Source organism: Chlorocebus sabaeus, chromosome 17 (genome assembly GCF_047675955.1).
Source record: "Chlorocebus sabaeus isolate Y175 chromosome 17, mChlSab1.0.hap1, whole genome shotgun sequence".
NCBI lineage: Eukaryota > Metazoa > Chordata > Mammalia > Primates > Cercopithecidae > Chlorocebus > Chlorocebus sabaeus.
In genome coordinates, this window is record NC_132920.1 from 30,284,846 (window position 1) to 30,294,339 (window position 9,494).

Consider the following 9,494-nt stretch of genomic DNA (forward strand, 5'->3'; position numbering starts at 1 on the left):
TTCGATTGTGACGCAGTTGAAATTAGCTTCTCCGCCCATGCCTTCCCTTTCACGCTTCCGTCCTGACGCAAACGTCCGGCCCCCTTCCGCACTGCGGGCTTGTCCTTGGCCCTGCCCTAGTCAGTTTCCTGAAGCATGCGCAGTTGCCTTTCCTTGCATGCCTGTGCTGGGCGTACGTCAAGATGGCGGCGTCCGTATTAAACACCCTGCTGAGGCGGCTTCCTATGCTTTCTCTCTTCCGAGGTGCCCACAGAGTTCAGGTAACTCCTCGAAGGACATTTTGCACAACCCCAAGTTGGTTATACCTTCTCTAGGTCGTCGCTCCGCTGTCAGGAATCCACGAGTGGAGACCTTCCCACGTGTTTATATCTTAGCTGTCTAGGCAGTACTTCCAGCAACCCCCTCCCATACACCGCGCGTTTTCTAATCCCGAGCTGAGGACTAAGCCCCAGGGTTAGGTGTCATCCTTCTTCCAAAATGCCATCTCAGTAAAATAATTAAGTGATAAAATTGACCCCCGTCCACCCTCAGTTATGCATAACCAGCTTTTTGAAAATTACTTAAATAATTAAGGGGCCATGCTAATGTTGTATCGTTGCAATTTTAGCGTAACATATGTGCTCCCCAAGCGAGCGCCACAACCAGCTCTTAACTGTGCAGGTCGTGTCTAAATCTGTGTTGCTCAGGAATGTCCTTAGGGAAATTAGGGATCCTAATTTCTACCCACCTTGCTATTTCCCAGTAAGGTCAGGATATATTCTTACGACCTGAGGACAGTTTCTCAGCTCTCTTTATTAAATCAGTTTCTTATCAGAGTTATGAGAACTTAACTCCGTCCTTTGAATTGAGGTTTCCCTCCAGTCTTGTGTACTCACCTCTCTGGAGGTTCTTGGTGGGGCACGGTGAGATAGAAAGGCTTGCCCAGCTGCCACTCCCTAAAGTGGGACTGAAGAGTGGTGACAGAGGTCAACACAGACTTAATAACAGCCTTGGTAGCTTTAAAACTAGCGTTAGGACTCAAGTTTGTTCTGCCCTGTAGATTGTTGACCTTCAGCTTTTATGAAAATGGGCAACTCAGTGACTTCATTGTATTGATTTGGAGACTCACCTGTCTTCAGCATCCCCTCCCCACCACACATCTTGGTTCTGAGAACCTAGATATCCTTCCTCTTTATTCTTCCACCAGAATCAATTCATTTCCAAAAAGCAGGACTACCTTTTATGTACTAGATTTTTTTTTTCTTTTTTCTTTAGATGGAGTCTCACTCTGTTGCCAGGCCGGAGTGCAGTGGTGCGATCTTGGCTCACTGCAACCTCCGCCTCCCGGGTTCAAGCAATTCTCCTGCCTCAGCCTCCGGAGTAGCTGGGACTACAGGCACATGCCACCACGCCCAGCTAATTTTTTGTATTTTTGGTAGAGATGAGGTTTCACCATGTTGGCCAGGATGATCTCGATGTCTTGACCTCATGATCCGCCCGCCTCGGCCTCCCAAAGTGCTGGGATTACAGACGTGAGCCACTGCGCCTGGCCTTGTACTAGACTTTTTAATTGTCTTCTGAAATAAGATTGTTTTTCAGCATATATCCGCTAACTTAGCTTTTCTTTCAGGATCCAGTTGTAGAAAAGGAGAGTGGTTGTTGATTTATGTCAGTTTAAACCCAACAAAAAAACTTACATATGTATTCCTGTTATATTCCATTAATGCAATATGTATGCATTCCTCCTCTTTCCAAAGTGTGATAAGCAAACCATTGAGTTCTTTCCTTGAACTCATTCTTTTATTTTTTTCTGCTCCTTTATAGGTTCCCCTCCAGACTCTTTGCACCAAACCTCCCTCTAAGGAAGATTCTTTGTCCCCAGGTCCCATTTCTCCTTATAAGGATGAACCCTGGAAATATCTGGAATCAGAAGGTACCTCTAAATGGGGAAAGGGAGGGTCAGATAGGATTTAAGATAAGTGGATAGAGCCACCCACTACACTCCCACCCAGGAATAACTTGTATGATCTTTCATTTCAGAATACCAGGAGCGATATGGTTCTCGCCCTGTCTGGGCTGACTACCGCCGCAACCACAAGGGTGGTGTACCCCCACAGCGGACTCGGAAAACATGTATTGTGAGTTTCTGAGAGTGGGATGTGGAGTGGGGGTAGAGGCCACAAGTAACAGTAACAGCAGCACTTTTTCTGACGGGTTTGAACATCCTTAACTGCTGGTTTTTTTCTCTCTACAGCGTGGGAATAAAGTTGCTGGGAATCCCTGCCCCATCTGCCGAGATCACAAGTTGCATGTTGACTTTAGGGTAAGGAGAGTCTTTTCTTTTTATGGTAAGAAAAATAAAGATTAGGAGCCCCTTTGCAGTGCCAAAGAGATTACTGTAGGTGCCCCACACTTCGTATATCCTGGAGGCCCTACAGTTTATTTTGTAGTAACTGTTTCTGGCATTATAAAAACATTTCTCTCTCCAGTCTTTTACCTTCTACTATGGATTTTACTGCAAGTTTTATCCTATGCCTGTGAAATTTACAGTCTAAACTGGCAGGTAAGAGAAATGGCTATTTCTTTTGAGACTGAGTCTCACTTTGTTGCCAAGGCTGGAGTGCACTGGCGTGACCTCAGCTCACTGCAACCTCCGCCTTCTGGGTTCAAGCGATTCTCCCACCTCAGCCTCCCAAGTAGCTGTAACTACAGGCGTGTGTCACCATGCCTGGCTACTTTTTGTATTTTTAGTAGAAACAGGGTTTCACCATATTGGCCAGGCTGGTCTCAAACTCCTGACCTCATGACCCGCCCGCGTCGGCCTCTCAAAATGCTGGGATTGGAGGTGTGAGCCACCATGCCCAGCCAGCGAAATGGCTATTTCTAGTGGGAGAGCAATATCCAAAGATTCGTTTGTATTCTTTACTGTTATTACAAAGTATATTGGCCCACTTTCTTCCTGAGGTTTTTTTATATTTCCTTGTCAATGTTCAGTGGCATGCTGGGACGTGAGGCCGGAGGGCAAGATAGAGTCTAGTATTTTTCAGAAAGCCTTCAATATGTGAGAAAGACAGGATTTGCTCCTTTAAAGAATTTGGAAACATACTGGCTGGGCGTGGTGGCTCATGCCTGTAATCCTAGCACTTTGGGAGGCCGAGGAGAGTGGTTCACCTGAGGTCAGGAGTTCGAGACCAGCCTGGCCAACATGGCAAAACCCTGCCTCTACTAAGAATACAAAAATTAGCCAGGCATAGTGGCAGGCGCCTATAATCCCAGCTACTTGGGAGGCTGAGGCAGGAGAATTGCTTGAACCCAAGAGGTGGAGGTTGCAGTGAGCTGAGATTGCACCACTGCACTCCAGCCTGGGCAAAAGAGCGAAACTCCTCAAAAAACAAAACAAAACAAACAAACAAACACCAAGAATTTGAAAACATTACATTAATAAAATAGGTAATAATAGGAAAGCGTTCTTCTGAGCTTGCAGCAAAAGTATTAGAGCAGAAGCTGTATGGCTGGTCATCAGGGAAGTAGTAGAGCATTTGGATAACAGTCAGAAAATGGGGGTATTTGACTGCAATAAGAACCCTTCTGACACAGGTTATTCAGGAGTCCCATAGATAATTCCCCAGTTTTGACTGCATATGATTAGTTATAAAAAGAGATTATGGCCAGGTGTGGTGGCTTATGCTTGTAATCCCTTGGGAGGCCAAGGTGGGTGGATCACTTGAGGTCAGGAGTTCGAGACCAGCCTGGCCAACATGGTGAAATCCCATCTCTACTAAAGATACAAAAAAAATTAGCCAGGCGTGGTGGCGGGTGCCTGTAGTACCAGCTTCTTGGGAGGCTGAGGCAGGAGAATCACTGGAACCTGGGAGATGGAGGTTGCAGTGAACCAAGATTGTGCCATTGCACTCCAACCTGAGCAACAGAGCAAGACTCTATTTCAAAAACAAAACAAAACAGAGATTATAGTTAATTATATAACTGAGAGAAAGAAATGTTACAAATTTAGTAGCACAGGTGATTCCGCTTGCATTCTACTCCACAGTGTATCTGCTTTTTTCTCAAGAGTCTCATTTCCTACAGTTAATTTGCTGAGTGAGGGTTGTTCTATGTAAACTGTAAAATTATTCTTACTATATAAATTATATTCAGTATGCTATTAAATACATTAGTTGTTTATACATACACATTACAATATCATTTTTTGGGTGATTTCTGGGATTTCCAATGACCAGTCCCAGTTTTTCACCTAAAGGCTGACTTTAGAACTTAACTTCTGCAGGCTGGGCATGGTGGCTCACGCCTGTAATCGCAGCACTTTGGGAGGCCAAGGTGGGTGTATCACCAGGTCAGGAGTTCAAGGCCAGCTTGGCCAAGATGGTGAAACCCCGTCTCTACTAAAAATACAAAATAATTAGCCAGGTGTGGTGGCGGGCACCTGTAACCCCAGCTACTCGGGAGGAGTAGCAGAGAATTGCTTGAACCTGGGAGGCGGAGGTTGTAGTGAGCTGAGATCGTGCCACTGCATTCCAGCCGGGGCGACACAGGGAGACTCCGTCTCAAAGAAAAAAAAAAAAACTTAACCTGTGCATAAGAGATTTCTTTGGGAGCACAGTGACAGAATATGGGATGTGCAAGGATGGATTCAGTGAATTGATGAAGCCCAACTGGGACATGAAGGAAGATAGCACCTGGAGAGCTGTAGAGGGGTGAGAGGATAGCACCTGGAGAGCTGTAGAGGGGTGAGAGGATAGCACCTGGAGAGCTGTATGGGGGTGAGAGGATAGCATCTGGATTGCTGTAGAGGGGTGAGAGGATAGCATCTGGATTGCTGTAGAGGGGTGAGAGGATAGCATCTGGATTGCTGTAGAGGGGTGAGAGGATAGCACCTGGAGAGCTGTAGAGGGGTGAGAGGATAGCACCTGGAGAGCTGTAGAGGGGTGAGAGGATAGCATCTGGAGAGCTGTAGAGGGGTGAGAGGATAGCACCTGGAGAGCTGTAGAGGGGTGAGAGGATAGCACCTGGAGAGCTGTATGGGGGTGAGAGGATAGCATCTGGATTGCTGTAGAGGGGTGAGAGGATAGCATCTGGATTGCTGTAGAGGGGTGAGAGGATAGCATCTGGATTGCTGTAGAGGGGTGAGAGGATAGCACCTGGAGAGCTGTAGAGGGGTGAGAGGATAGCATCTGGAGAGCTGTAGAGGGGTGAGAGGATAGCACCTGGAGAGCTGTAGAGGGGTGAGAGGATAGCATCTGGAGAGCTGTATGGGGGTGAGAGGATAGCATCTGGAGAGCTGTAGAGGGGTGAGAGGATAGCATCTGGAGAGCTGTATGGGGGTGAGAGGATAGCATCTGGATTGCTGTAGAGGGGTGAGAGGATAGCATCTGGATTGCTGTAGAGGGGTGAGAGGATAGCATCTGGATTGCTGTAGAGGGGTGAGAGGATAGCACCTGGAGAGCTGTAGAGGGGTGAGAGGATAGCATCTGGAGAGCTGTAGAGGGATGAGAGGATAGCACCTGGAGAGCTGTAGAGGGATGAGAGGATAGCACCTGGAGAGCTATAGACGGGTGAAGGTGGTCCATGTGGGTATGTAGGGATTGTGTACTTGCAGTGTCCAAAGATCTTGCTGTTCTCCCTTCCTCTTTCCTCACGTTTCTCTACCACTTTCCCCTACAGAACGTGAAGCTCTTGGAACAGTTTGTCTGCGCCCACACGGGTATCATCTTCCATTCTCTATACACAGGTTAGCCCATCATCCCTGCACCACCAGAGAGCTTTTCCTTGTGGCATGTTTTGTTTATGTAGTTGTTCAATAGTTATTCGTTCAGTGGCTCCTACTTATAGCTTAAAAGGTCTGGCTGAACCTTTTGGAAATCTTGGTTTACTGGGGGCTAAAGCAATTAAATGTGGACAAAAGAAAAGGACAAGTACAGCTGGGCATGGTGGGTCATGCCTGTAATTGCAGCGCTTTGGGAAGCCAAGGCGGCCGGATCACCGAGGTTGGGAGTTCGAGACCAGCCTGACCAATGCCTGACCAACGTAGAGAAACCCTGTCTCTACTAAAAATACAAAATTAGCTGGGCGTGGTGGTGCATGCCTGTAATCCCAGCTACTCGGAAAGCTGAGGCAGGAGAATCGCTTGAACCCAGGAGGCAGAGGTTGCAGTGAGCTGACACTGCGCCATTGCACTCCAGCCTGGGCATCAAGAGTGAAACTCCATCTCAAAAAAAAAAAAAAAAAAAAGGAAAAAGAAAAAAGCAAGTGCTTCTGTAAGCAAACTGTCTAAATGTAGTTTTTAATTGATGAACGGTGATTAATTCCTTTCTATAGGGTCTTTTCACTTTTACGAAAGACTTCTCGCAAATTATCACATAAGTTATTTTATATCATTGTCAATTGAATTAGATTTTCCAAACTTGGAGTTGTAAATTTAACAATTCAGGATTATATCTATTCCCTAACTACAGTCACAGGGCAAATCTGGCCCACTGCCATGTCCATTTGTTTTCATATTGTCTACAATTGCTTCCATGCTACAATGGCAGAGTTGAGTAGCTGAGACAGAGACCACAGGACCTGCAGAGTTTAAAATATTTACTATATGACTCTAGACAGAAAATTTTTGCTAACCCTGCTCTGAAGCAAGACAAATTTGCAGAGAATTTTTTTTTTTGTTTTTGAGACGAAGTTTCACTCTTGTTGCCCAGGCTGGAGTGCAATGGCAGGATCTTGCCTCACTGCAACCTCTGTCTCCCAAGTTCAAGTGATTCTCCTGCCTCAGCCCCCTGAGTAGCTGGGATTACAGGCGCATACCACCATGCTTGGTGAATTTTATATTTTTAGTAGGGATGGGGTTTCTCCACATTGGTCAGGCTGGTCTCGAACTCCCGACCTCAGGTGATCCAGCCACCTCGGCCTCCCAAAGTGTTGGTATTACAGGCGTGAGCCACTGTGCCCGGTGGAGACTAATACATATATATATATTTTTTGCAACGAAATCTCATTTACTTTGTCACCCAAGGCTGGAGAGCAGTGGCGTGATCTCGGCTCACTGCAGCCTCCACCTCCTGGGTTCAAGCAATTCCCCTGCCTCAGCCTCCCATGTAGCTGGGATTACAAGCCCGTGCCATTGTGCCTGGCTAATTTTTTTTGCATTTTTAGTAGAGACAGGGTTTCACCATTTTGGCCACTTTGGTCTTGAACTTCTGACTCAAGTGATCCTCCTGCCTAAGCCTCCCAAAATGCTGGGACTATAGGCATGAGCCACCGTGCCCAGCCTTGCAGAGAATGAATCTGAATTCACCATTATTAGGGGTGGCAGTACAATCAGTGTTCAGTTTGTCAAGAGTTTCTTATAGTCAAGCTGTAAAGGCTGAAGGGACTATTATTGTTACTCTCTCAGATTGCCTTCCCCAACTCTGAAATCTCTTCTCTTTATTGAATCTTTCTCTGTGGATTGTTCAAGTCAACTCTCTAATTAACCACACTTGCCCATTAAATTGTGTTCTGCTCCCTGTCTTGGAGGCTTTACCATTAAATAGCTTATCTGTAGTGGCTAGACCCTCCTAAATCTTTATCCCAGCTCTCCAAGAGATGGGGGAGATTCTTTCCATTGGGCAGATGGGGATACTGAGGTCCTTGGAGAGGTCAGGGGAAAGGGGTCATTAGGTAAAGCCAGTCCTTCCCAGTCTTCTCCTCTCTCACCATACGGAAGCAGTTGTGTTCTATTATTTGCTGTGCCTTAAAGAACAAGTTATTTTTCTCCCCACAGGAGTCTGTGTGAAGCAGCACAAGAGGTTGACCCAGGCCATCCAGAAAGCCAGGGATCATGGTGAGCATGAGACGGGGCACACGGCAGTTTTGTTTAGGTATAAGGAAGGTGACTTAGGGCTAGATTATGGATATAAATGCTCACACCTGTTCAAGATGGTAGCAACCAGCATGTTCTTCCTGAGTCTCTTCTGACATTCCATTGTCCCCTGTCCCTTCTCCTGTCTTACTTTATCGTTACCCTGTCTCCTTGGTCTTTGTCTTTCCATCCCTTTCCCTCCTATTTTACAACTGCTGGTCTCAATGCCATAGCAAGATCATAGGAAGATCTTTATATAAATGTCTGGCCCTGGACTACATGGCACTGCTGCATAAATTAGTAAAAGGTATAGATGCAGCTTCATAGTCCTTGTTCAGGGCTGCATAGCTTTGTAAGCAAGAGCCCCAGCAGTATGTCAGCCCACATTTGCCCTCTGGGCCAGTCTCACCTGTTTGCAGTATACAACATACATAAATGTACCCAGTGGCTCTGACTGGTCCCTCCCTTTATAATCCTTTTTCTTCATCTAAACCACCCTCCTCATTCCCTCTTAAATTTCTCTTCTTTTTTAATCCCTTAGGTCTCCTCATTTACCACATCCCCCAGGTTGAACCACGGGACCGTGACTTCAGTACCTCTCATGGGGCTGTGAGTGCTACTCCGCCAGCCCCCACCCTGATCTCAGGTGACCCCTGGTACCCATGGTACAACTGGAAACAGCCACCAGAGAGAGAACTGTCACGCCTTCGCCGGCTTTACCAGGGTCATCTCCGAGAAGAGAGTGGCCCCCCACCTGAGTCAATGCCCAAGATGCCCCCTACAGCACCAGCGGAAGCCTCCTTCACTGGGCAGACAGACCCTCAGAGTGCTCTGTAGGAGCTGTAGACTGGGAAGAGAGGCCAGGCATGGTGGCTTAACAAAACAATACAGAAATTAGCTGGGTGCGGTGCTGCACACCTGTAGTCCCAGCTATTGGGGAGGCTAAGGGAGGATCACTTGATCCCAGGAGGCGGAGGTTGTCATGAGTTGCAGTTGCACCCCTGCACTCCAGCCTGGGTGACAAAGCCAGACCCTGTCTCAAAAAAAAAAAAAAAAGGGAAGAGAGCCAGAGGGACTAGGAGATAATGTGTATGTAGGTTTATATGATGGGATATCACCCTGAAGAGTTGTGTCTTTTGTAGCCAATGACAAATCCAGGAAATAAATGAATGTTGCTGATAGGGATAAATCTTGAGGCTGAGGGAGGGCAAGACAGAGGTGTATGGGAAACCCCAACCCCTATATATTGTAAATAGATGGGCTGGGCTAAACATTGTTGCTGTTTCAGACTTACACCAACTCAGCTTTTACACAATAAAGCTCTACTCTCCTGTCTGTAGTTTGCTTTGGGCTGTTTACCATGAATACCATTAGCGGGGGTGGGCTGAGTGATGTTCTTTTCATATAAGCGATTAGGTGGTGCTGTGGGGAGATGAGTGGTCAGGCTTAAGCCAGCCTTGCCAGTGACGCTTGGGACTAGAAGCTGGGGATGGGCAGCTGTGCCACTCTGTCAAGATGCCTTTGTGGGTCGCCATTCCACATTCACAGCATAGTCCACTTCACTGAGGGGCTAAAAGGTTATAGACAGTGAGACACTGGGCCTAGGAAGACTGCGTTGCCATGGCACTTACTGCCGTGGGATGCAGAGATGGGAATGAGTGGC

At 46.9% G+C, this 9,494-nt stretch overlaps 1 protein-coding gene across 1 annotated transcript; it reads left to right on the forward strand.

Moving 5' to 3' along the window:
* The first annotated feature begins 120 nt into the window (after positions 1-120).
* On the forward strand, positions 121-9,166 carry MRPS18B (mitochondrial ribosomal protein S18B). The gene is made up of 7 exons (XM_007973241.3): positions 121-260; positions 1,804-1,912; positions 2,020-2,117; positions 2,234-2,302; positions 5,659-5,725; positions 7,754-7,813; positions 8,373-9,166. Exons 1-7 carry the CDS (start codon positions 183-185, stop codon positions 8,666-8,668), a joined length of 777 nt encoding a protein of 258 aa, XP_007971432.1. The 5' UTR covers positions 121-182; the 3' UTR covers positions 8,669-9,166.
* Positions 9,167-9,494: the final 328 nt, after the last annotated feature.

What these genes read in the sequence shown, in the direction of transcription:
- MRPS18B (XM_007973241.3), top strand. Translation starts at nt 183, where the DNA reads ATGGCGGCGTCCGTATTAAACACCCTGCTGAGGCGGCTTCCTATGCTT. An exon ending in GGACTCGGAAAACATGTATT is followed by an intron (nt 2,118 to 2,233) that starts GTGAGTTTCTGA and finishes TTCTCTCTACAG; the next exon opens with CGTGGGAATAAAGTTGCTGG. An exon ending in CCAGAAAGCCAGGGATCATG is followed by an intron (nt 7,814 to 8,372) that starts GTGAGCATGAGA and finishes TTAATCCCTTAG; the next exon opens with GTCTCCTCATTTACCACATC.